Source organism: Scyliorhinus canicula, chromosome 5 (genome assembly GCF_902713615.1).
Source record: "Scyliorhinus canicula chromosome 5, sScyCan1.1, whole genome shotgun sequence".
NCBI lineage: Eukaryota > Metazoa > Chordata > Chondrichthyes > Carcharhiniformes > Scyliorhinidae > Scyliorhinus > Scyliorhinus canicula.
In genome coordinates, this window is record NC_052150.1 from 14,911,340 (window position 1) to 14,933,475 (window position 22,136).

General features: G+C 48.1%; 1 protein-coding gene across 1 annotated transcript in view; it reads left to right on the forward strand.

The window, feature by feature from the left end:
* The first annotated feature begins 1,101 nt into the window (after positions 1 to 1,101).
* The window catches only part of LOC119965791 (coagulation factor XIII A chain-like), a 143,264-nt gene continuing 122,229 nt past the window's right edge, over positions 1,102 to 22,136 (forward strand). The window contains exons 1-2 of the mRNA XM_038796633.1: positions 1,102 to 1,199; positions 6,355 to 6,532. Of these exons, the coding sequence (XP_038652561.1) occupies positions 6,373 to 6,532 (160 nt within the window). The 5' untranslated portion in view covers positions 1,102 to 1,199; positions 6,355 to 6,372. The remainder of the gene's footprint in view (positions 1,200 to 6,354; positions 6,533 to 22,136) is intronic.

Consider the following 22,136-nt stretch of genomic DNA (forward strand, 5'->3'; position numbering starts at 1 on the left):
CTCTTTCGGAGGGTCAGTGCAGACTCGATGGGCTGAATGGCCTCCTTCTGTCATGTGGGGATTCTATGATTCTATGAAGAGAAATTACAGGGTTCTCCGTTTCAGCAGCTGGCTCGAACGTAGAATTCCTGGGCGTTTTACCGCAAAAATCGGAGCCGAACCCTCACCGATTCTGGGAGCGGTGAGGGGCTAGCAGCGGCAACGGGTGAAACTCACGGCTCCCACGCTGTAAACGACTGGAGAATAGCCGGGTCCCTGGCTGCGCATGCACATGGCGGCGACTTGCAGTGGTTGCGCCGTACAACATGACGCCGGCCGTGTGCGGACCTGACCCGCCATCCGCAACCCCACAGGCCACCCCCTAACCACCCCCACTAGTCCTCCCAGCCCTTACAGAAGCTCCCCAGCCAGCAGCATGGATCCTGGCCATGTGTGGCAGTGCTGGACACAGTCGGCAGCCACTCAGCTAGGTCCCCAAATTGCTCAGACCACACGTTATCACGTGGTCGGGAACTTGGCCCATCCAGGACAGAGCGTCGCGGGAGGGCCTGCTGAAGACGCGCCAACGCGATTGCAACAGCGTGTGCCGCAATCATGCTATTTTGGAGGGGGCGGAGAATGGCTGACCAGCGTCAAACCAGTGCCAGCCCCGATTTGGGCATTGGAGCCCATTCTCCTCCCGATTGCCGATTATGATATTGGCGTTGGGCACCGGAGAACCCAGCCCTACATCTCTCAGAGGGTCGCGAATCTATGGAATTCACTACCCCAGAATGCGGTGGATGCCAAGACATTGTGTAAATTTAGGGAGGAGATTTTTAATGAGTAACGGGTTGAAGGGTTTTGGAGAACGAGCAGGAAAGTGGGGTTGAGGTCGAGAGGCGACAGCCATGATCGCATTGAATGACGGAGCGGGCTCGAGGGGCTGAATGGCCTACTGAATGCCCCTAGTTCTTATGTTCTGCGGCTCCAGATTTGTGAGGAGAGGCAACTAGGATCATGAGCTGGAGTTGTCAACCACAGAACCGAAAAAAAAAAGTTCCTCACTCGCATTCTTTGCAAAGAGCAGCTGGGGTGGGTGGGGGGAGGTGGTGTTGGGGTTGTGTATAAAGGCTGTGCAGTCAGACAGCTCACAGCCATCTCGGTGTCCAACCTCTGTGAATCACCTAGCTCTGCCTCCCAGCTCCTGTCTGCCACAGGTAAGGGCCACTCACTCACCCGGCGCTCTTTAGTGTCTATTGTATTTTTCACCTTTAAGAGTCGCTCTTCCAGTGAGGCTGTTGGTCGTTCTTTAGGTGTCAAAAGTTAAGTGAATTGCCTGACAGGAATATAACCACTCGCAGGCTGCCTTTGAAAGTTAGGCAATCTTGAAAAAAAAAAGTCTCGGTTGCACTCTGTGAACTCTTATCAATCCCAAACTGGCACTTTAATCTGGAAGCTGTGATCATTTCTCTATTTTAAATCGGTGTTGGACGGATAATGGACGTGGATTGTGAAAGTGCAGCGCAGTCGATAGAGAGATTTTTTCTTTTTCTGAATTGTTACAATGGGTCGTTGAGCAAGAATACTCACAGGAGGCACTTATAAGAGCTTTTGAAGTAAAGTTTGTGATTCTCTTATCCCCCCCCCCGCCCAAAACCCTGGCACAGTTACTCGGGAAGCAGTGGGAAAGACAGGTTTATTTCATACTGAGCGAACTTAATATTAATAACTTAATACAGTATTTAGTCTGGCTGGCGAAATCAAACGCTTCAGCCAGTTAATTGCTCTGCTCCCCTGCTTTTCATTGCTGAGGTTTCAAATACCTTTAAACCCACCCAGCAAACTTTAATGTTCCCATTTTACAAAGCCTGCGATGGTTTTGATAGTTGTTCAGTCTGTGGAACACTTAAAAGAACAAAAACGATACAACAATCAAAACTTTGACTCGTTCCACATATTCAAAAAAAAAGCCTTGCAAGAGCAGCTCTGAAATACATTTTGCATTTTGTTTTGATGTGGATTCCACTGTAACAATAATTTCTGCCACTCGGTTTCACTGGAAGTGTCTGATTCAAAGGTTTGATGTGGAGACTATTTAAAACACACGTCTCCTCTCCGGAGTTTCAGCTAACAAACAACACCCGGTACTCTCAAAACTGTTCCCAAATGCCTCGTGTGGCATTTCAGGAATGAAAGTGTCACCAATGTGTTTCCCACCCAGCAGTGTTTCTGTTTTATTTCAACACTTGGAAGCAGCTCATTAATTGTGAAGGGCTTCCACAAGTCCTGAGGATTTGAGGAAGGCTGTATGGAGGCAAAGATGTTTGTTTTTGCAAAATTCTGAATCACACAATGGTTGCTGCGCAGAAGGAGACCATTCGGCCCATCGTGCCCGTACCTGCTCTCCGAACGAGCATCGTGACTCGGTGCCATTCCCCTGCCTTCACCCCGTACCCCTGCACATTGTTTCCATTCAAGTTATCATCTAATGCCCTCCTGACCTGTTAAACCTGTCGTGTAGCTGCCTGTCTGTATCTCATTATGTGCATGTCTGTATATCATGACAGAACCTGCCTCCGCCATACTTCCAGACAGTGCATGTCATGCACCGTGAAGAAGTTTTCTCTCACATCACATTTGCTTCTTTTGCAAATTACTTTAAATCTGTGCCCTCTTATTCTTGATCCGTTTACAAGTGGGAACAATTTCTCCCCGTCTACTCTATCCAGCCCCCTCATGATTTTGAACATCGCAATCAAATCTTCTCTCAGCCTTCTCCGCTCAAAGAAGAATAGTCCCAACCTCGCCAATCTATCATCATAATTGAAGTTTCTCAGCCCAGGAACCAGTCTTGTCATCCTCTTCTGCACTCTCTCCAATGTGTTCATAGCCTTCCTATAGTGTAGTGCCCAGAACTGTATCAATATTCCAGCTGACTAACTACTGTCTTGTATAAATTCAGCATAACCTCCTCACTCTTGTAATCTCTGCCCCTATTGATAAAGCCAGAATACTATGGGCGGGATTCTCTGACCCCTCACCGGGTCGGAGAATTGCCGGGGGTCGGAGTGAATCCTGCTCTTCCTGTCCTCCAAATTCACCGTCCCCAAAAATCGGCCGGATGTGAGTCGCGCCGCCCGCCTCGGAGAATGGCGGGGTCCGGCGTGACTCAATGGGACCTGGGGCTGCCCGAATTCTCCGGCCCGCGATGGGTCGAAGTCCTGCTTGTCTTTTGCCTGTCCCGCCGGCATAAATTGGAGTATGTCCCTTACCGGCGGGACCTGGCGGCGCGGGCAGTCTCCGGGGTTCTTGGGGAGGCCCGGTGGGATCTGGCCCCGGGGGGTGCCCCCACGGTGGCCTGGCCCATGATCGGGGCCCACCGATCCGTGGGCGGGCCTGTGCCGTAGGGGCACTCTATCCTTCCGCACCGGAGGCTGTACCGGTCCACCATTCCCGGTGCGGAAATGAAGCCCTCTGCGCATGCGCAGGGATGACGCCAGCACACGCTGGCACTCCCGCGCATGCGCCAACTCGAGCCGGCCGGCGGAGGACCTTTGGCGCCAGTCGGCGTGGCGCCAAGCCTTTTCCCGCCAGCCGGTGGGGCACAAACCACTCCAGGGCGGGCCTAGCCCCTGAAGGTGCAGAGGATTCCGCACCTTTGGGGCGGCCCGACGCCGGAGAGGTTCACGCCACTCCGTCCCGCCGCAGTTGCCTGCCACGCCGATTACGGAAGAATCCCGCCCTATATGTTTTATTAACTGCTCTCTCCACCCGACCTGCTACTTTCAATGATCTATGCACATAAACACCCAGGACCCTCTGCTCCTGCACCTTCTTCAGAATTTTACCCCTTATTTTATATTGTCTCTCCATGTTCTTTCGACCAAAATGCATCACCTCACACATAGCATTGAAACTTCATCTGCCACCTATCTGCCCACCCCACTAACCTGACTATGACTTTTGACGTTCTGCACTGTCCTCCTCATTTTTACACTGCTTTTAAGTTTTGCATCATCTGCAAACTTGTCCCCTGCAAATTGTCCCCTACATACCAGTATCTCGATCATTAATATATATCAGAAGAATACATAGAATCATAGAATCCCTACAGTACAGAAAGAGACTATTCGGCCCATCGAGTCTGCACCAACCTTTTGAAAGACCACTCTACGTAGGCTCAATTCCCCACCCTGTAACCACACCCTAAGGGGCAATCTTTGGACTGTGGGAGGAAACCGGAGCAGACATGGGGAGAAAGTGCAAACTCCACACAGACAGTCACCCGAGATGGGAATTGGACCCTGTTCCCTGGCGCTGTGCCGCAGCAGTGCTAACCACTGCGCCATCATGCTGCCATCTTTTTAAACATAAAAATGCTTTTGAAGTACGAGCTTTCAGCTGGACACATTAATGGTGTTTCGTATTTCAGAGTCATGTGAAAAAATGTAGACTTGAAAATTGTCACCTGTGCAGTATGTTCCTCACCATTTCGGTAATGTTATTTTTTTAACCATTAAGTGGAATCTCAATATTTATTATGTGTGTCCTTCAGCTGTAAAACGTTAATGGTAAAATGAACAATTCTTCGCTGACAAATTCCTTGGGATCTGGGAATCCTGTAATCTTTTTTTTTAACAGTGGTCAGTTCTCCTCAAAACATTGATGCCTCCTTCATCCCTGGTGGAGTATGTGACCGATGAATTAGTAAACATCTCATATCTGTCACTGTATCGTACTCTAGCTGGGCATGACTCTCAGGCTGAAATGTGTCACGCCTGGTGAAACCCCCAGGGGTTGTATGGGAATGGGAATGGGAATGTGCAATGGACGACCAAACAAAGTAGCTGAGGTGACTAGCATTGATGCATTTAATGGGAAATTAGGTAATCACATGTTAGAGAAAAGATATGCCGATGGGGTTAGATGAAGAGGCGGGGGAGGAAGTTCATGTGGAACATCAACAGCAAAGGACCCAGAACAGGCTGACTGTATGGCCTGTCAAATGATGCCTGTAAAGCACTCCCTAGCTTGTGATCTCATTTACAGTAATGTGTCTCTGAAGCTCCTTAGCTCATTAAGAAAAATATCAGAGTTTAATAAATAAATATTGGGTACAGCTTTCAAAATTGGTGCGAGGATCTTAACAATGTAACAATGTGTCCAATGAAGCAGCATCAAAATATTAATGGAATGCGAAGAACACTTAATAGAACCAATTCAGGGGCAGCACGGTGGCGCAGTGGGTTAGCACGACTGCCTCACGGCGCCGAGGTCCCAGGTTCGATCCCGGCTCTGGGTCACTGTCCGTGTGGAGTTTGCCCATTCTCCCCCGTGTCTGTGTGGGTTTCACCCCCACAACCCAAAAGATGTGCAGGCTTGGTGGATTGGCCACGCTAAATCGCCCCTTCATTGGAAAAATTAATTGGGTGCTCTAAACTTACAAAAAAAAATAACCAATTCAGGCAAGTATAGGGCGTGTGTCACTGCACATGGTGCATGTCAATCTCAATGAAATTGAACTCATTGCGAAGAGCGTTGCCAACTATAACATGCTGCTAAATATAACCAACATTTCTGTAAACTCCCCTCAACCCTTAGAATGTCCTGCAATTTGTCCTTCTAGCTTTCTTGAATGGATTGCATTGAGACACAGTTTTGCGGATGATGATGGTCTTCTTACCCAAAGGGCATGCTACAAATTATACCATTTGATCATGAGACCCACTATAATTGTCCCGAGCTTCATGGATGTCAAAAAAGGAAAGCGAGGGCAGCACGGTGGCGCAGTGGGTTAGCCCTGTAGCCTCGCGGCGCCGAGGTCCCAGGTTCGATCCTGGCCCCAGGTCACTGTCCGTGTGGAGTTTGCACATTCTCCCCGTGTCTGTGTGGGTTTCACCCCCACAACCCAAAGATGTGCAGGGTAGGTGGATTGGCCACGCTAAATTGCCCCTCAATTGGAAAAAAATTAATTGGGTACACTAAATTTATTAAAAAAAAAGGAAAGCGGGTGGTTAGGTGATCATTTAGCAAATATAAAGCATTGATCCTTTGGAATTCAGGCACTGTGCTGACCCACCCGGCCCACCAGAAAGTCCACAGATACTGATCTGCTGAGCATTTCCAACATTTTCTCTTTTCTGCTTCCAGTTTCCAACATTTGCAGTATTTTGACGGTATTATTGAATTTGCAAAGACTCGGTCGAATCAAAATATGTTTCGTTTGTGAGGGGGCCAGGCTTTGAAACAGAGAAATGTCCTTAATTGCTGATAATATGCACCTGCACTAGCTGTTTTGTTTTCTGTCCAGCAACTAAATGCTCATTCTTTCCTGAACTAATCTGACTCACAGCTTGTCCCATTTTGTTTCAGCAAGTTTTCTGTTTGAAAATGTCTGAATCCAGGCCCGATGACTCAAACAACAGGAAACGATTAGCTTCCTATGTTGGTCGGAGAATCACCCCCTCCAATGACTCCAATGCTGAAGAAAATGAAGTACTTAATTTTGAGTACTTTGGACTCATTCCTCGAGGACCACCCAACCTGGCAGGTACTTGACAAAGCTCTTTCAACGTTTTTTACATGTCATGGGTATCACCAAGCGGATTAACTGGATCTTAAAACTAGCAAGATGAGAGAATTTAAGCGTCGTGACCAGGTTGAATTTTTGCGCACGTTACCCAGGTTACAAAAATCCATTATGGCGATGAAAAAATAAAGTGGAAACCTCTTGCCGTTGTGAAATGTCATTATAATGGGGGGATTATTGATCAAATGATCAACGCTTTGATATAATTGAACCAACGGCAAATTCAAGTTCAGTTACAGTAATTAGCTGAAATTGAAAGTGTGGGCCTCCATACAAATGGAAAAAATGATTGAAAAGCTCGGTAATTGGAAGAATCTTTGCTTCATCCAGATAGATACAAGCTGACCCAAAATCAATTTCAACCCTCACAAATAACATTCTATTAAGTCAAGAATAGCTGTTTCCTGCAGTGGAACTTAAAATAGCTCCAAAAGAGAAAGCAGAATAATGTGATTAAAGTCAATACACTGGTAGACATTAGCAACTTCATATGTATATGGATTAAACAATGAAAGGTGTGGTGAGGAAAATGACATATACCATTTCTTTTATCCCTGAAATACTGCTCCAGGTTAACCGATGTTTCATTATACTCAATCAGCTATGCACTCCTGATTTATTCTCTCTTGAATATCAGCAAGGGGTGTATAATATCGCTAGGTGCTTTCTGACATGTTGAAGCCTGACACACACTGATCTTTGACAATGCTGGACTCCCGTTACATTGCAATATTCAGGAACGTCCCCAAGCTAACTTCAGTGGTACACCATTAGCTGCATTACTAACTGATGCGACCATCAATTCACACGAGACGAAGAGTTGAAGTGAACAGTGGTTTTAATCAGCTAGATCTGTGCCTGCCTGCGACTGCTCTGTACTGAGTGCCGCCTACAGGTTGCAGACCTATATACCTCCCCCGAGGGGGCGGAGCCCACAAGGGCATCAACATAATACAATACAATGTATTGCAATACAATGGTGAATAGTAGCAGTAATACATTCACCACATTAACATTGGGCGGGTTGTCTTATGAGGACAGGTTGGAGAGGTTGGGTTTGAATCCACTAGCGTTTAATAAGACGTGACTTGGTCGAAACCTCTAAGATCCTGAGGGGTGTGTGGACCGGATGGATGTGGAGAGGATGTTTCCTCTTGTCGGAGAATTAGAACTGGGGTCACTGTTTAAAAATAAGGGGTCACATTTAAAACAGAGATGCAGAGAATTTGTTTCTCTCAGAGGATCCTCAGTCTCTGGAACTCTCTTCCTCAAAAGGCAGTGGAAGCAGAATCTTTGGATATTTTTGAGGCAGAGCTAATAGGTCCTTGTTTAACAAGGGAGTGAAAGTTTATTGAGGGCTGGCAGGAATGTGGGGTTGAGGTTACAATCAGATCAGCCATGATCTTATTGAATGGCGGAGCAGGCTCGAGGGGCCGAGTGGCCTACTCCTGCTCCTAATTCATATGTTCGTAATAGATATCCATTGTTGACTTTCTCAGTCACAGGCGTTTCTAAACTTACAGTAGGCTCATTATCATGTCCAGTTCTGCTAATACACTGTGGTCCCATTGCCAAGTTGTGAAAAAGCGACAACATGAACCTTCTAAAAGAAGCACGGTGATACAATTAATCAAGAGATTATGTCACAGACTTTGATTGGGAGTCTTATTAAAATCAGTGCAGGAGAAAAGAGACAAAACTAAGCAAGCCTATTCAGTGAAATCAAAGCCAAACGCTGAAGATCTGAAGTGATAACAGAAAATGCTGGACAATCTCAACCAGCCTGGCAGCATCTGTGGAGACAGAAACAGAGTTAGTGTTTTGAGTTGGATATGACTCTTCTTCAGAACACTTTGGAGTCCTGAGGAAGGGTCACGTTAGACTCGAAATGTTACCTCTGTTTCTCTCTCCACAGATGCTGCCAGGCTGGCTGAGATTGTCTCGCTTTTTCTGTTTTCCTTTAAGCTTATTAGTCCATGGATTAAGACCACATAGATGTGGCTTCGAGCTCTGGTTTAGTGCCAACCAACTGTGGTCACACAGGCACGACGGGGTCTCCATTCCCCATAACACTTAACAAATGAGGGACTGGGAAAAGGATAGAAAAGAAGCCTCACATTATTTCATCACTGGATCCCCCCCCCATAAAGTCTAAACTTACCCCAGCACAGTGTGAACTTCTGCCCAATGATATCCAATTACAGTAATACCCTCGTTTGATTTAAGTGATTGAAGCTGTTTATTTGCTCAGCATATAATTCTTATCATGTACACTCATTAATAAAGCAGTAACGTCAGTAAGTTCATTCTTACATAAATAAGTTTAATTCTATATATCAGGCCTCAATGTAGAAACCATTCTGACACCCAGTGCAAGTGATTTAAATTGTCGTCCGATTTTTGTCCATTCGCCATAACAGTTCCTTGGTAGTACAGGACATGAATATTGCTGAAAAAGAGACACGTTGCTGAAGTTTTTAACCTTGAACTCATCAGGACAAATAGAAGAATGCCGAATTTCCAACGATCACGACAATTAATACCACATGAGGAAAAGGTGCTGATTAGTCGTCAAGTTGACTCTGATCTGTTGAGGTGTTGCCATGGAGAAAGCAATGGGGAGCTTTACGCTCCCCAAGCTCCAGGGTAATTGAAAAAAGGTGCAACGCTGAAACATGCATGTTTATTTTGGGCCCCTATCGATGAATGTATGTCACTCCTAGCAAGTGTAAATGAGCCACGTTGTGAGCTTGATCAACACACTCCTGGTAAAATAACCCTTAATTGGTTCCTTTGCATATTTAGAATGATTGCCACCTTCTTGTGGCAGTCTGCCAGCCTTATTCGGTTCCAGCAGGTTGTAAAATTCCCCGATTTTACCAGTCTCTCCGACCCTCCTGCTGCTGATTTCATTGGCGCCTCCTGGGGACCAGTAAAATTCTGCCCAATAACTCTGTTTCGCTCTGCACACACCCTGCCAGACCTGCTGAGTATTTCTCGCATTATCTGTTTTTATATTATGTAAATGGTGGGTTAATTTGAGTTAGTGAAAGGGCAGCGCAGTGGCACAGTGGTTTGCACTGCTACCTCACAGCACTAGGGTTCAATTAAGGTCTGTGTGGAGCTCGCACGTTCTCCCCGTGTCTGCGTGGGTTTCCTCCGGGTGCTCCGGTTTCCTCCCACTGTCCAAAGATGTGCAGATTAGGTGGATTGGTCAATGCTAAATTCCCCCCAAGTGTCCAGAGATCTGCGAGTTAGCTGGGGTTCAGGGCGGCAGGGATAGGGATAGGGTGGGGGCCTGGTAGGGTACTCTTTCAGACGGTCGGTGCAGACCCACAGGGCCGAATGGCCGCTGGGATTCTATGAAAGGCAGTAACACAAAGTTAGGATTGTGACACCATAAAAAGCCAATTTGTGCTTCTGTCATCTGCTATGTGACATTATCCATATAAGCATGTGAGACGTAACACCATAAGAAATAGGGGCAAGAGTAGGCCATTCGGTCCCAGCTCTGTTATTCAACAGGATCATGACTGATCCAAAATTCTTCATGTCCACTTTCCTGCCCTTTCCCCGTAACCTTTGATTGCCTGACTGATCAAGAATCTAATCTATCTCAGCCTTAAATATACACAAGGACTCAGCCCCCATAGCTCTCTGTGGCAAGGAGATCCAAAGACACTCAACCCCCAGAGAAGGAATTCCTCCTGATCTCAGTTTTAAATGGACACCGCTTTATTCTGAAAGTATTCCCTCTGGTCTGAAACTCTCCCATGAGGGGAAATATCCTCTCAGCATTTACCCTGTCAAGCCCCTGAAGAATCTTATACGTTTCAATGTTCTAAATTGTTCTAAATTCCAATGAGTAGAGTCCGAACCTATTTAACCTTTGATCATAAAACAACCCCTCCATACCGGGGATCATCCTCGTGAACCTTCTCTGAACGCCAACAATGAAATAATGGGCTGGATTCTCCATCGGTCGATGTCGGTCTCAGAGTCCACAATCCGGTGGAGAGTCACAAAATCGGTTTTGGCGCCAGGAATCAGCGGGCGCCGATTCGAATGCGATGCTCCAACCCTCCGAATTGAGGGCCACAGCCGCACGCCAGTGGAAGCATGTAAATTAATGCAAATAGGTATTGACGGGCGGAACGGTGGCACAGGGGTCATTGAGCTTCGCAGCACCAGGGACCCAGGCTCGATTCCCGGCTTGGGTCACTGTCTGTGCGGAGTCTGCACTTTCTCCCCGTGTCTGCGTGGGTTTCCTCCGGGTGCTCCAGTTTCCTCCCACAAGTCCCAAAAGATGTGCAGGTTGGGTAATTTGGACATTCTGAATTCTCCCTCAGTGTACCCGAACAGGCGGCAAAATGTGGTGACTAGGGGATTTTCACAGTAACTTCATTGCAGTTTTAATGTAAGCCTACTTGTGACAATAAAGATTATTATTTCAATGACCCATTATCATCTATTCAGCGGGCCCGACATCCTATACTCTGGCCATCTGTGATTCTCCGGTCCTAGGACCAGGAATCATGTTGTCGCGGATCACTTATGGTGACTACCAGCCTGGCCTTGGTGTGGCGGACCCTGCGGTGGGTCAAGGGGACAACTCCAACCACGGCAGAGTCCATCCGAGGGCCACTCTCCCCATCCACAATGCACTACCTGCCCACCCCTCCACCAGATGCCCCCCTCTCCCCCGAGGCCCCCTCCCCAGGGACCCCTGCAATAGGGAGACTCTCTCAGGGACCCCAGTAATAGGGTGACACCCCAGGGACCCCAGTAATAGGGAGACCCCGAGGGACCTCTGAAATAGGGAGACTCTCTCCCAGGGACCCCTGTAATAGGGAGACCCCCGACAGGGGCCCCCTTGTTAAAGGGACCTCCCACAGAGAACCCCTGACTAAAGGAACCCTCTCACAGATCCCCCCTCAGAACCCATCCCCCCAAGAAGAGACCCCCATCTTGAAGCTAGTGAGCAGCCCCAGGCAGGGGCAATGAAAACAAATTACAGCTGTAAAACTTCCCTTGAAGTTCCACATGTCCATTCCTGGAAGGAGAACATCTGTGACCTGTGTCTAGATCCATTAGCTGCAAGCCATTCATAACTTTCTAGTAGTGAGCTGTGATTGATGGCTTCCACACACCATCAGCAGCTTTGATTCATTCATCTGTCCTCACGAATCATTGACTCTAAGTGGTGAAACCCCAATGTTTACAAACAGTAACCACATCAAAGAGAGGTAAGTGCATTCCAAGCACTAAGTGTACTGCAATCGCACTCTTGAGTTCAAGGACAATTAGCGGTGGGCAATAAATGCCCATAAATATATCCAATCCCATGAATGAATAGAAAAACAAAATCTGTGTTGGTCCTCATCCTCAACATAAGCTTGCCCCATCTTCCCACTATGGGCCCATATCTCTTTATTCTCCTTTCATTCAGCCATGCACCTAACATGTTCAGTAATTGTGACACGGGTCATGATTTTCTCCCGAGCTGCTCCTGCTCTGTCATTGTAACTTTGGGAAAATGTGTAAATGAGATGCCTCCTGCACATCCAGTAAGGTCACACCCTTGTCTGCAGCCTCAGCATTTAAGAAATAAGATTCTCCTGCTCGTTGTCCTCAATCTTTTCCATTTAACCATCCACCTATACCACTTCATTCCAGACCCCTTCAATTACTGGGAACAGTTCATTTCTCTCCTCCATCCCGTCTCTTTGAAATTTCACACATCGCTTTGTATAATTCCATAACCTCCCCCAGATTGACGAAAACAAATTCTGCTTTTCAATAAATGTCATTTTGTGTGCTATAAATTTCCCATTGAAATTCAACAGTCAAAATATTCTGAAAGGAACTGTGCTCTGCTGGGAGACATGATACATTTAATGTTGCATTTTCCTCTAAATAAGTAATGAAATGAGTTCAGGTAAAAATAAAAGACTGTTGTCATGACAAAGAAATGTGTTAAAGTAGGTAGGCAGAAGGAAAGCTTAAAAGCAAGCTAAACTGGAATATTTGTGTGAACGCGAGCTCTCATTTGAATTTTGTAACACAACACGGGGGCCACAGAAGCATAAAAGTATGTTTCACCAGATCACAAGAAATAGGAGCATGAATAGGCCATTCTACCCTTTGAGCTTGTTCCAGGATTCAAAAACATCATGGCTGATCTGAATGTGGCATTAACTCCTCTTTCCTGCCCGCCCCTTTCACCCTTGACCCCCCTGTCAATCAAAACTATGTCTAGCTCCACCTTGAATATATCCAATGACCCGGCCTCCGCTGCTCTCTGGGGATGAGAATTCCAAAGAGTAATGACCCTCTGAGAGAGGAAATTCCTCCTCATCCCTGTCTTCAATGGCTTTCCTTGACTTTAAACTGTGATCCCCTAGTTCTCGGTTCCCCCATGTGAGGAAACAGCCGCTCAGCATTTAGCCTATCAAGTCGCTTCAGAGTCCTATATGTTTGTCAGTTCTAGTGAAAGGGGTGTTTTATCTTTACCTACGGGGGATATGGTGGCAACAGAATGACCAGTGTTTGATGCTGCAGTTGAGGCAGAGGGCTATGCCATTAGGCTGTGGGCAGCTTTGAGAGAGTAAAATAGATCTGCTTGACATCCTCCCCTAAATAATTCCCCGTAATGTTACAAAAATGTCTACTGATGGAAAAATCTGAAAAATCCATCGTTCTAGGTGGCATGAAATAGGATCATTTATCAATTAGCTCAATTTCGTTTCCGCCATCTTCAGACGTCAACTGTGTGCAGTGTAAAACGGGCTACCAACTCACCTTGAGCCCCTTTCACATTACTGGCAAAGGCTGATTTCACCGCTGATATCAGGATACATGGGTAGACTGGAGAAGTTGGGCTTGTTTTAGAGAAGGCTGAGAGGTGATAAAAGCCCAAACGCTCGAGGGGTGGCACAGTGGTTGGCACTGCTGCCTCACAGCACCAGAGACCCAGGTTCGATTCCCACCTCGGCTGACTGTCTGTGTGGAATTTGCACATTCTCCCCGTATCTGGGTGGATTTCTTCTGGGTGACTCCCACTGTCCAAAGATGCACAGGTTAGGTGGATTGGACATGCTAAATTGCCCCTTCGTGCCTAAAGATGAGCAGGTTAGGTGGGGTTACGGGTACAGAGTGGAGTGAGTGGGCCTAGGTAGGATGCTCTTCCAGAGGATCAGTGCAGACTCAATGGGCCGAATGGCCTCTTTCTGCACTGTAGGGATTCTATGAATTATTTGGGCCTGGACAGAGTAGATAGAGAAAAATAGAGAAACTGTTCCTGTTGACAGAAGGGTCAAGAGGGAGAGGACACTGATTCAAGACAGCTGACAAAAGGAGCCATGCAGCGAGTGGTTACAATCTGGGGTGTACTGGGTGAAAGCCTGGTGGAGGCAGAATTAACCATGGCTTTCAAAGGGGAATTGGATGAGCATGACACTAAAATTCAGTCGGGATCTAGATGCACACTCACCTTCTAGTTTTACAACTGGTGGGGGCCAGGTTCGAATTTCAGTGGTGTTTTGACCTTTCCCCCCTATTTTTGTATCTGCTGCAATGCAGACTTTCAGACTTTTTTTTCCAGAAGTCTCCACTGAGATTAAAATCTGCCGATCAGTTTGCGATGACCTTACTGTGCTTTCACTGAACCCCTGTGCACCAATTTGACAGAGTGACTGCTCCAGGTTTTCAATAGTAACCGATTGGGAAGAAAGTACAATCGCATTGCACGCATGGAAGTATTATGGGATGTTCAGCACAGCGATACATTCCTCAAGGGCAGTACCCCTTTAACCAGAAGGTGTGGATCATTTGCCTGAATAATGCCGCAGTTCAGAAAGCAAACACAGTTCTATGACTGTCAGCTGCTCCAGATGTTCAAACATGTTCTGCAGTTACTCACAGGGGTGCTGTAGATTGCCAAATTCTTTGCAGGAGAATGAACGCTTGAGACGTTCTTGCGCATATCAGTTATTAGCAACAGACATACTGAACACAAAAATGTTGGCCACATGGAGGAATTCGAGGCTAGTAGGATGCAGCTTTTCTGAATTAATGAAAGCAACTAAATGTTTGCAGATGTGAGAATCGAATAAAAAAAAGCACTTAGGAAGCAGATGGCAGGGGATTTAGGAATCCTTTCATGTCCTGCTTCATGAAAGATGCATTTCTGAAAAAGCCTTTGCTGCCCTTAATGTTTGTTTCCTTTATAGTAACCTTTCCACATCAGCTTTTGTTTTATGCCAATGTAGTGCTTGCAGTTTAGGCAAAATGCCACACATGGGATTCGCGAATAATAGAAGGAATTCAGCTCATTTAAATAGGTGCTTCCTATTTTATAAAATAAATGTTTTGTTCATCACATAGATGCACTGATATTGCTTAAAGACTTTGCATATTTCTTCACGCAGTGGAGACATTTTGAAGAGACATGAAGAGAAATGATAATGTAGCGGTCTGAGAATTTGAAACAAGACATCTAACCCTAAAGGTATTGGGCAGCATTTTACTGCTGGATTCAGGATCCCGCCCTCAGGCTCAAATGGGGGTCAGGTGTCTGCCCTGTGTGGGTGTTGTAACCCTCACGAGGACCAGGGGGGAATCACTGATTGGTCTACCCATGGGCTTCATAGAATATGAATTCCCACCCAATAGGGGCTCATTAGCGGAGCTTTAATTTTAAAAAAATATATTTATTCAAGTTTTCAGCCGATTTTCAACAAACCCCCCCCCCCCACTACAGAAAAAAGAAACAAGAACACAACGCGCAAGGATTATACATAGGGATTTCCCCAAAATACAGCAGCCCCCCATATAACAATAAGAACACAGATCGGGAAACACCCCACCCTAACCCCAACGCCACCCCAAGAGGAACCCCCCCCCCCCCCCCCCCCCCCCCCCCCCCGGTTGCTGCTGCTGCTGACCTCCTCCTAATGCTCCGCGAGAAAGTCTAGGCCACCGCCTGAAGAACACCTGCACAGACCGTCGCAAGGCAAACTTTATCCTCTCCAACTTGATGAACCCAGCCATGTCATTAATCCAAGCTTCCACGCTAGGGGGCTTCGCATCCTTCCACAGGAGCAAAATCTTCCGTCGGGCTACCAGGGACGCAAAGGCCAGAATATCGCCCTCTTTCGCCTCCTGCACTCCCGGCTCATCCGATACCCCAAATAATGCTACCCCCCAGCTCAGCTTGACCCCGGGTGTTCACCACCTTGGACATAGTCCTCACAAAGCCCCTCCAAAATCCATCCAACGCCGGGCATGTCCAGAACAGATGGGCATGATTAACTGGGCTCCCCGAGCACCTCACACATCTGTCCTCCACCCCAAAGAACCTACTCAACCTCGCCCCTGTCATATGCGCTCTGTGAACAACTTCAAACTGTATCAGGCTGAGCCTAGCGCAAGAGGAGGAAGAATTAACCCTGCTCAGGGCATCAGCCCACAACCCCTCATCAATCACCTCCCCGAGCTCCTCCCCCCACTTGCCCTTCAGCTCCTCCACCGAGGCCTCCTCCTCGCCAACGGGGCTTTAATAATATCGACCCCCCAGACCCAGACCAGCGGTTCCCAATAGTCTCGGGCTGGGACATTTGTTTTGTATGCCGCAGTTCCGGCTTTACATGTATTGGGGAGTAAACCTGTTTTGCGTTTTAGCCTGCGCTTCCTGGAGCGACGAGGATCAAACACAGATTTTTTTTAAAACTTCAGATGACAACTCTAATAAGAAAAACAAATCCAGGAATGCCTTTCTTTGGAAGACTTAAGCCATATGATACAAAGGTAGAGGACTGGGGACAGTATATCGAGCGCATATACTATTTTCCGCATTGAAGCGGCTGAGAGACAAAAGATAATCCACTTAACAGCAGGTGGGACCCTGTCATTTAGCGATATCAAAACCTATCCAATGGCTCCCTAAAACGTTTAGCAAGCACATCGACCTGGTGGGAAACTATTACGACCCAAAGCCGTCCATAAACCTCCAACGTTACAATTTGTAGTAATAATCTTAATTGTCACAAGTGGACAGCATGGTAGCACAGTGGTTAGCACAGGTGCTTCACAGCTCCAGGTTCCCAGGTTCGATTCCCGGCAGGGTCACTGTCTGTGCGGAGTCTGCAAGTTCTCCCCGTGTCTGCGTGGGTTTCCTCCCAGAGTCCAAAGATGTGCTGATTAAGTGGATTGGCCATGCTAAATTTCCCTTAGTGGTTACAAAGGTTGGGTGGGGTTACTGGGTTAAGGGAATAGGGTGGAGGCATGGACTTAAGTAGGGTGCTCTTTCCAAGGGCCGGTGCAGGCTCGATGGCCCCCCTCTGTAAATTCTATGGTTCTATGATTAGTGGGCTTACATTAACACGGCAATGAAGTTACTTTGAAAAGCCCCAGGTCGCCACATTCTGGCGCCTGTTCAGGTACGCAGAAGGACGATTCAAAATGTCCAATTCACCTAACACCACGGGCGCAATTCTCCGCACTCACGACGGTGCGGAGAATAGCGGGGGTCGTAAATTTTTACGGCCACGCTAGTCTGATGCCCTCCCGCTATTCTCCCCCCCCCCCCACGCCCGACTCCCGACACGAATCGCTGCCGCCGTTTTTTTACGGCGAGCAGCGATTCTCAGCTGGCCGATGGGCCGAAGTCCAAGCCCTTTATGGTCGTTTTTACGAAAGGCAAACACACCTGGTCTGGCCGTTCGTAAAAACGGCCGTAAAGTTTGGATCTTGGCAACCATGGCACCGATTGGCACGGCAGTACCACGGCCGTGCCAAGGGTGCCATGGGCCCGCGATCGGTGCCCACCGATCGCGGGCAGCGGGTCCAATTCCCGCGCACTCTTTGTCCTTCCGCCGCCCCACTGTATCAATTCGCGGGGCGGCTGAGGGGCATCTCGGCCCGCACATGCGCGGGTTTCACGCAAATGCACGATGACGTCATCCGCGCATGCGCGGGTTGGAGTCTTCCAAATCCGCGCATGCGCGGCTGACGTCATGTAACGCGTCAGCCATCGCAAACTCTGGCAGTCGCAAATGCCGGAGTTCACGGCCGCGGCATGCTAGCCCCGACCGGCGACCAGAATCGGTTCCCGGTCGGGGGGGCGGAGGCTGGCGTCAAACCCGCCCGTTTTTGACGCCAGCCTTACGATTTCTCCCTGTTTGGGAGAATCGCACCCCACATCTTTCGGGACTTGTGGGAAGAAAACGGAGCACCCGGAAGAAACTTACGCAGACACGGGGAGAACATGCAGACTCCGCACACAGTGACCCAAGCCAGGAATTGAACCTGGGCCCCTGGAGCTGTGAAGCAACAATGCTAACCATTGTGCACATCTGGTAGGACCCCAGCGGAACTCATTATGGAATGTATTGCTAGATTGCAGAGGTTGGCAGAGTAGTACAAATTTCGCCCCTCCCTACCTGAGATGCTACTTGGCAGGCTAGTGTGTGGGATTAATAACATTACAACCCAGAATGAATTACTGGCAGAGCCCAACCTAGACCTCAAAAAGGCCATAGATATAGCCCTGTCCCTGGGGAATACCGAAAAAGGGATGCAAGAATTTCAAGGGATGACGATAGTAGCGCCCCCAGGTTGGGGATAGGGTCCTCTCTTAGGGAAGCAGCATATCGGAGGAAGACACCCACATGCCTTTTCCACCATCAACCCAACATTCCTTTTCTTTTTTTATAAACATTTTGTTGGGGTATCTTTTGGTATTATAACAACAATATGAAACTATAAACATAGTGCAAAAGCCGTCTCCCTCCCATACAGGTCCCACCTTTATTAACCCCCTACTCCAAGCTAAACTAATCCCCCCTCCCCCTTTCTGCTGACTATTTTCCCCGAAGAAGTCGACGAATAATTGCAACCTCTGGGCGAACCCTAACAGTGACCGTCTCATGGCAAACTTAATTTTTTTCCAAACAGAGAAAGCTAGCCATGTCTGATAGCCAGGTCTCTGACTTCGGGGGCTTTGAGTCCCTCCAAGCCAACAGTATCCATCTCCGGGCTACCAGGGAAGCAAAGGCCAGAATGTCTGCCTCTTTCTCCTCCTGGATTCCTGGATCTTCCAACACCCCGAAAATCGCCACCTCCAGACTAGGTGCCACCCTTATTTTTAACACCGTGAACGTGACATCTGCAAACCCCTGCCAAAATCCCCTAAGCTTCGGACATGTCCAGAACATGTGGACATGGTTCGCTGGCCCTCCTGCACATTTTGCACACCTGTCTTCCACCCCAAAGAATCTGCTCATCCGGGCCACTGTCATTTGAGCCTGGTGAATGACCTTAAATTGTATCAGGCTGAGCCTGGCACATGTTGCAGACGTGTTGACTCTAAACGCGTCCGCCCATAGACCATCCTCTATCTCTCCTCCCACTTGCGCTTCAGCTCCTCGGTCTGCGTCTCCTCTGACCCCATAAGTTCCTTGTAAATGTCCGAGACACTCCCTTCTCCTACCCACCCTCTGGAAACTACCCTGTCCTGAATCCCCCTTAGAGGTAGGAGCGGGAAGGTTGACACCTGTTTACGTAGGAAGTCCCGCACCTGCAGATATCTGAATGTTTTTCCTCTCGCCAACCCAAACTTCTCCTCCAGCACCCTCTCACACGGAAAGCTCCCCTCTATAAACATACCCCCCATCCTCTCAATCCCTGCTCTCCGCCATATCCGGAACCCCCCGTCCATACTTCCCGGGGCAAACCGGTGATTATTACAGATTGGGGACCAGACTGATGCTCCCTCTGCTCCCACATGCCGCCTCCATTGGCCCCAGACTCTCAGGGCCGCCACCACCACGGGGCTGGTGGAGTACCGTGCCGGCGGGAACGGCAGAGGCGCAGTTACCAATGCCCCCAGACTGGTGCTCTTGCATCAAGCTGCCTCCTTACGCTCCCATGCCGACCCCTCCCCCACCACCCACTTCCTGATCATGGTTATATTCGCCGCCCAGTAATAGTTACTAAAATTTGGCAGCGCCAGCCCGCCCTCTCCCGACTCCGCTCAAGCATTACCTTCCTTACCCGCGGGGTCTTGCCTGCCAAAACAAAGCCGGAGATCCCTTTGTTGACCCGTTTAAAAAAGGACCGTCGAATAAAGATGGGGAAACATTGAAACACGAACAGGAATCTTGGGAGGACCGTCATCTTCACCTTCTGCACCCTCCCAGCTAATGACAACGGGAGCGTGTCCCATCTCCAAAGATCGTCCTTCATTTGGTCTACTAGTCGGGCCAGATTTAATTTATGCAGCCGGTCCCATTCCCGCGCCACTTGAATGCCTCGGTACCTAAAGCTGCCCCCTATTAATCTAAACAGCAGCTCCCCCAATCGCCTCTCCTGTCCCTTTGCCTGGACCACAAACATCTCACTTTTCCCCATATTTAGCTTATACCCCGAAAACCAGCCAAATTCCCAGAGAATCCTCATGATTTCTTCCATCCCCTCTAATGGGTCCGATACATACAGAAGCAGGTCATCAGCATAGAGCGAGACTTTGTGCTCCCCCCCCCCCCCGGACCGGCCCCTTTCAGCCCTTTGAGACTCTCAGAGCAATTGCCAAGGGCTCTATAGCTAGCGTTAACAACAGTGGGGAGAGGGGGCATCCCTGTCTCGTCTCCCCCATTGCAGTCTAAAATAGTCCGATGTTGTCCTATTTGTCCGTACGCTTGCCACAGGAGCCTGATACAGCAATCTGACCCAGTGAATAAAGCCCCGCCCAAATCTGAATCGTCCCAGTACCTCCCACAGATAATCCCATCCTACCCGATCAAAAGCCTTTTCTGCATCCATTGCGATCACTACCTCCTCCTCCCTGCTTTCCGGGAGCAACATGATCACATTTAACAACCTTCTCACATTGGCCACCAACAGGCTACCCTTCACAAACCCCGTCTGGTCCTCCCCAATAATGTCCGGAACACAATCCTCAATCCTGGAGGACAAAATTTTGACCAGCAGTTTGGCGTCCACATTGAACAGGGATATCGGCCTGTCAGACCCACACAGCAGCTCTGGGTTCTTGTCCCGCTTCAGAATCAGCGAAATAATGGCCTGTGACATTGTCGGGGGCAGCACACCTCTTCCCCTCGCCTCATTGAACATCCTCATCAACACCGGCCCCAATATCCCAGAGAACGTTGTGTATAATTCCACTGGGTACCCGTCCAGCATCAACCCAACATTTCTAAAGGGCAGCCTGGCGTTTAGAAAAATTGCCGGAAAACCCCAGAAGTACCTGGGAAACCTCGCCGGAGGATCACAAGTGTCAGTAGCTGTAGGTACTGCTATCGACCAGCACGGCCCAGGCAAGGTTACCAGAATCAGCAGTATGCATACCTGTACTTTGCAAGTATACTGGCCCTCAGAGGACCAGGGTCACCTCGATAAGGATAAGGCTGCTTGTCAATGGTCATTCCTACGTGATGGAGGTGAATATGGGAGCTGCCATCTCTGTCATTGGGGAACAGACATTCCAGCATCTCTAAATAGGTATTCTGCCCTTAAACCTAAGGGAGGTTATCAACAAATATCCTGAAGTATTCCAAGAGGGCCTTGGAGAAATAAAAGGAGCGGGGGGAGCCAAGGTCAATGTGGATCCCGACACCATACCAAAATATTTCAGGGCTCAGCCAGTCCCATACTCTTTGCCTGCAAGTGTAGAGACGTAAATCGAGCAGTTGGAAAGCCTCAGGATAATATGGCCAGTACGGTTCGTAGAGTGGGCTACACCAGTTGTCCCTGTCCTCAAGCCTGACAAGTCAGTCTGCCTTTGCGGAAATTACTAAATTACAGTGAACATGACTGGATGCCATGTGGAGAGGATTTGTATGTCAAATTGGCAGGTGGTCAAACCTTCACAAAACTGAGTATGCATTGCGCCTTCCTCCAGTCGAACTAGATGAAATATCCTGAAAGTAAATCACAATTAACATCCATACGGGCCTGTACAAATATACACACCTGTCATTCAGAGACTTGTTGGCATGTGCTATCTTCCAGCGTGTCATGGAAAACATTTCCCAAAGCTTGCCTAGGGTGGCAGTATATCTCAACGATGTATTAATCACAGGGGCCACTGAACAAGAGCACCTAGCAAACTTAGAGGAAACCTTGAAGCAATTTTATAATACAGGCGTATGTCTCAAGAGAGAGAAATGTGTCTTCCAGGAAGGCAAAATGATCTACCTCAGGTACCGGGTAGATAAGAAAGGCCTACACCCCATGGAGGATAAAGTCAAGGTCATCAAGGAGGAGCCGACCCCGCGAAATACAACAGTTAAAATCTTTTTTAGGCCTAATAAATTAAAACGGAAATTCATCCCAAATTTGGCCATCTTGTCACCCCTGCACAAGTTACTGAAAAAACATCAAAGGTGGTTATGGCAGGCACCGCAGGTTGAAGCCTTCATGAATGTAAAACAGCAACTGCTGTCCTCGAATATACCAACCCATTATGATCCCAAAAAACTAACTAATGCTGACGTCTGGTGCCTCTCCATCTGGAGTGGGTGCAGTCTTCTCACATCGATGGGAC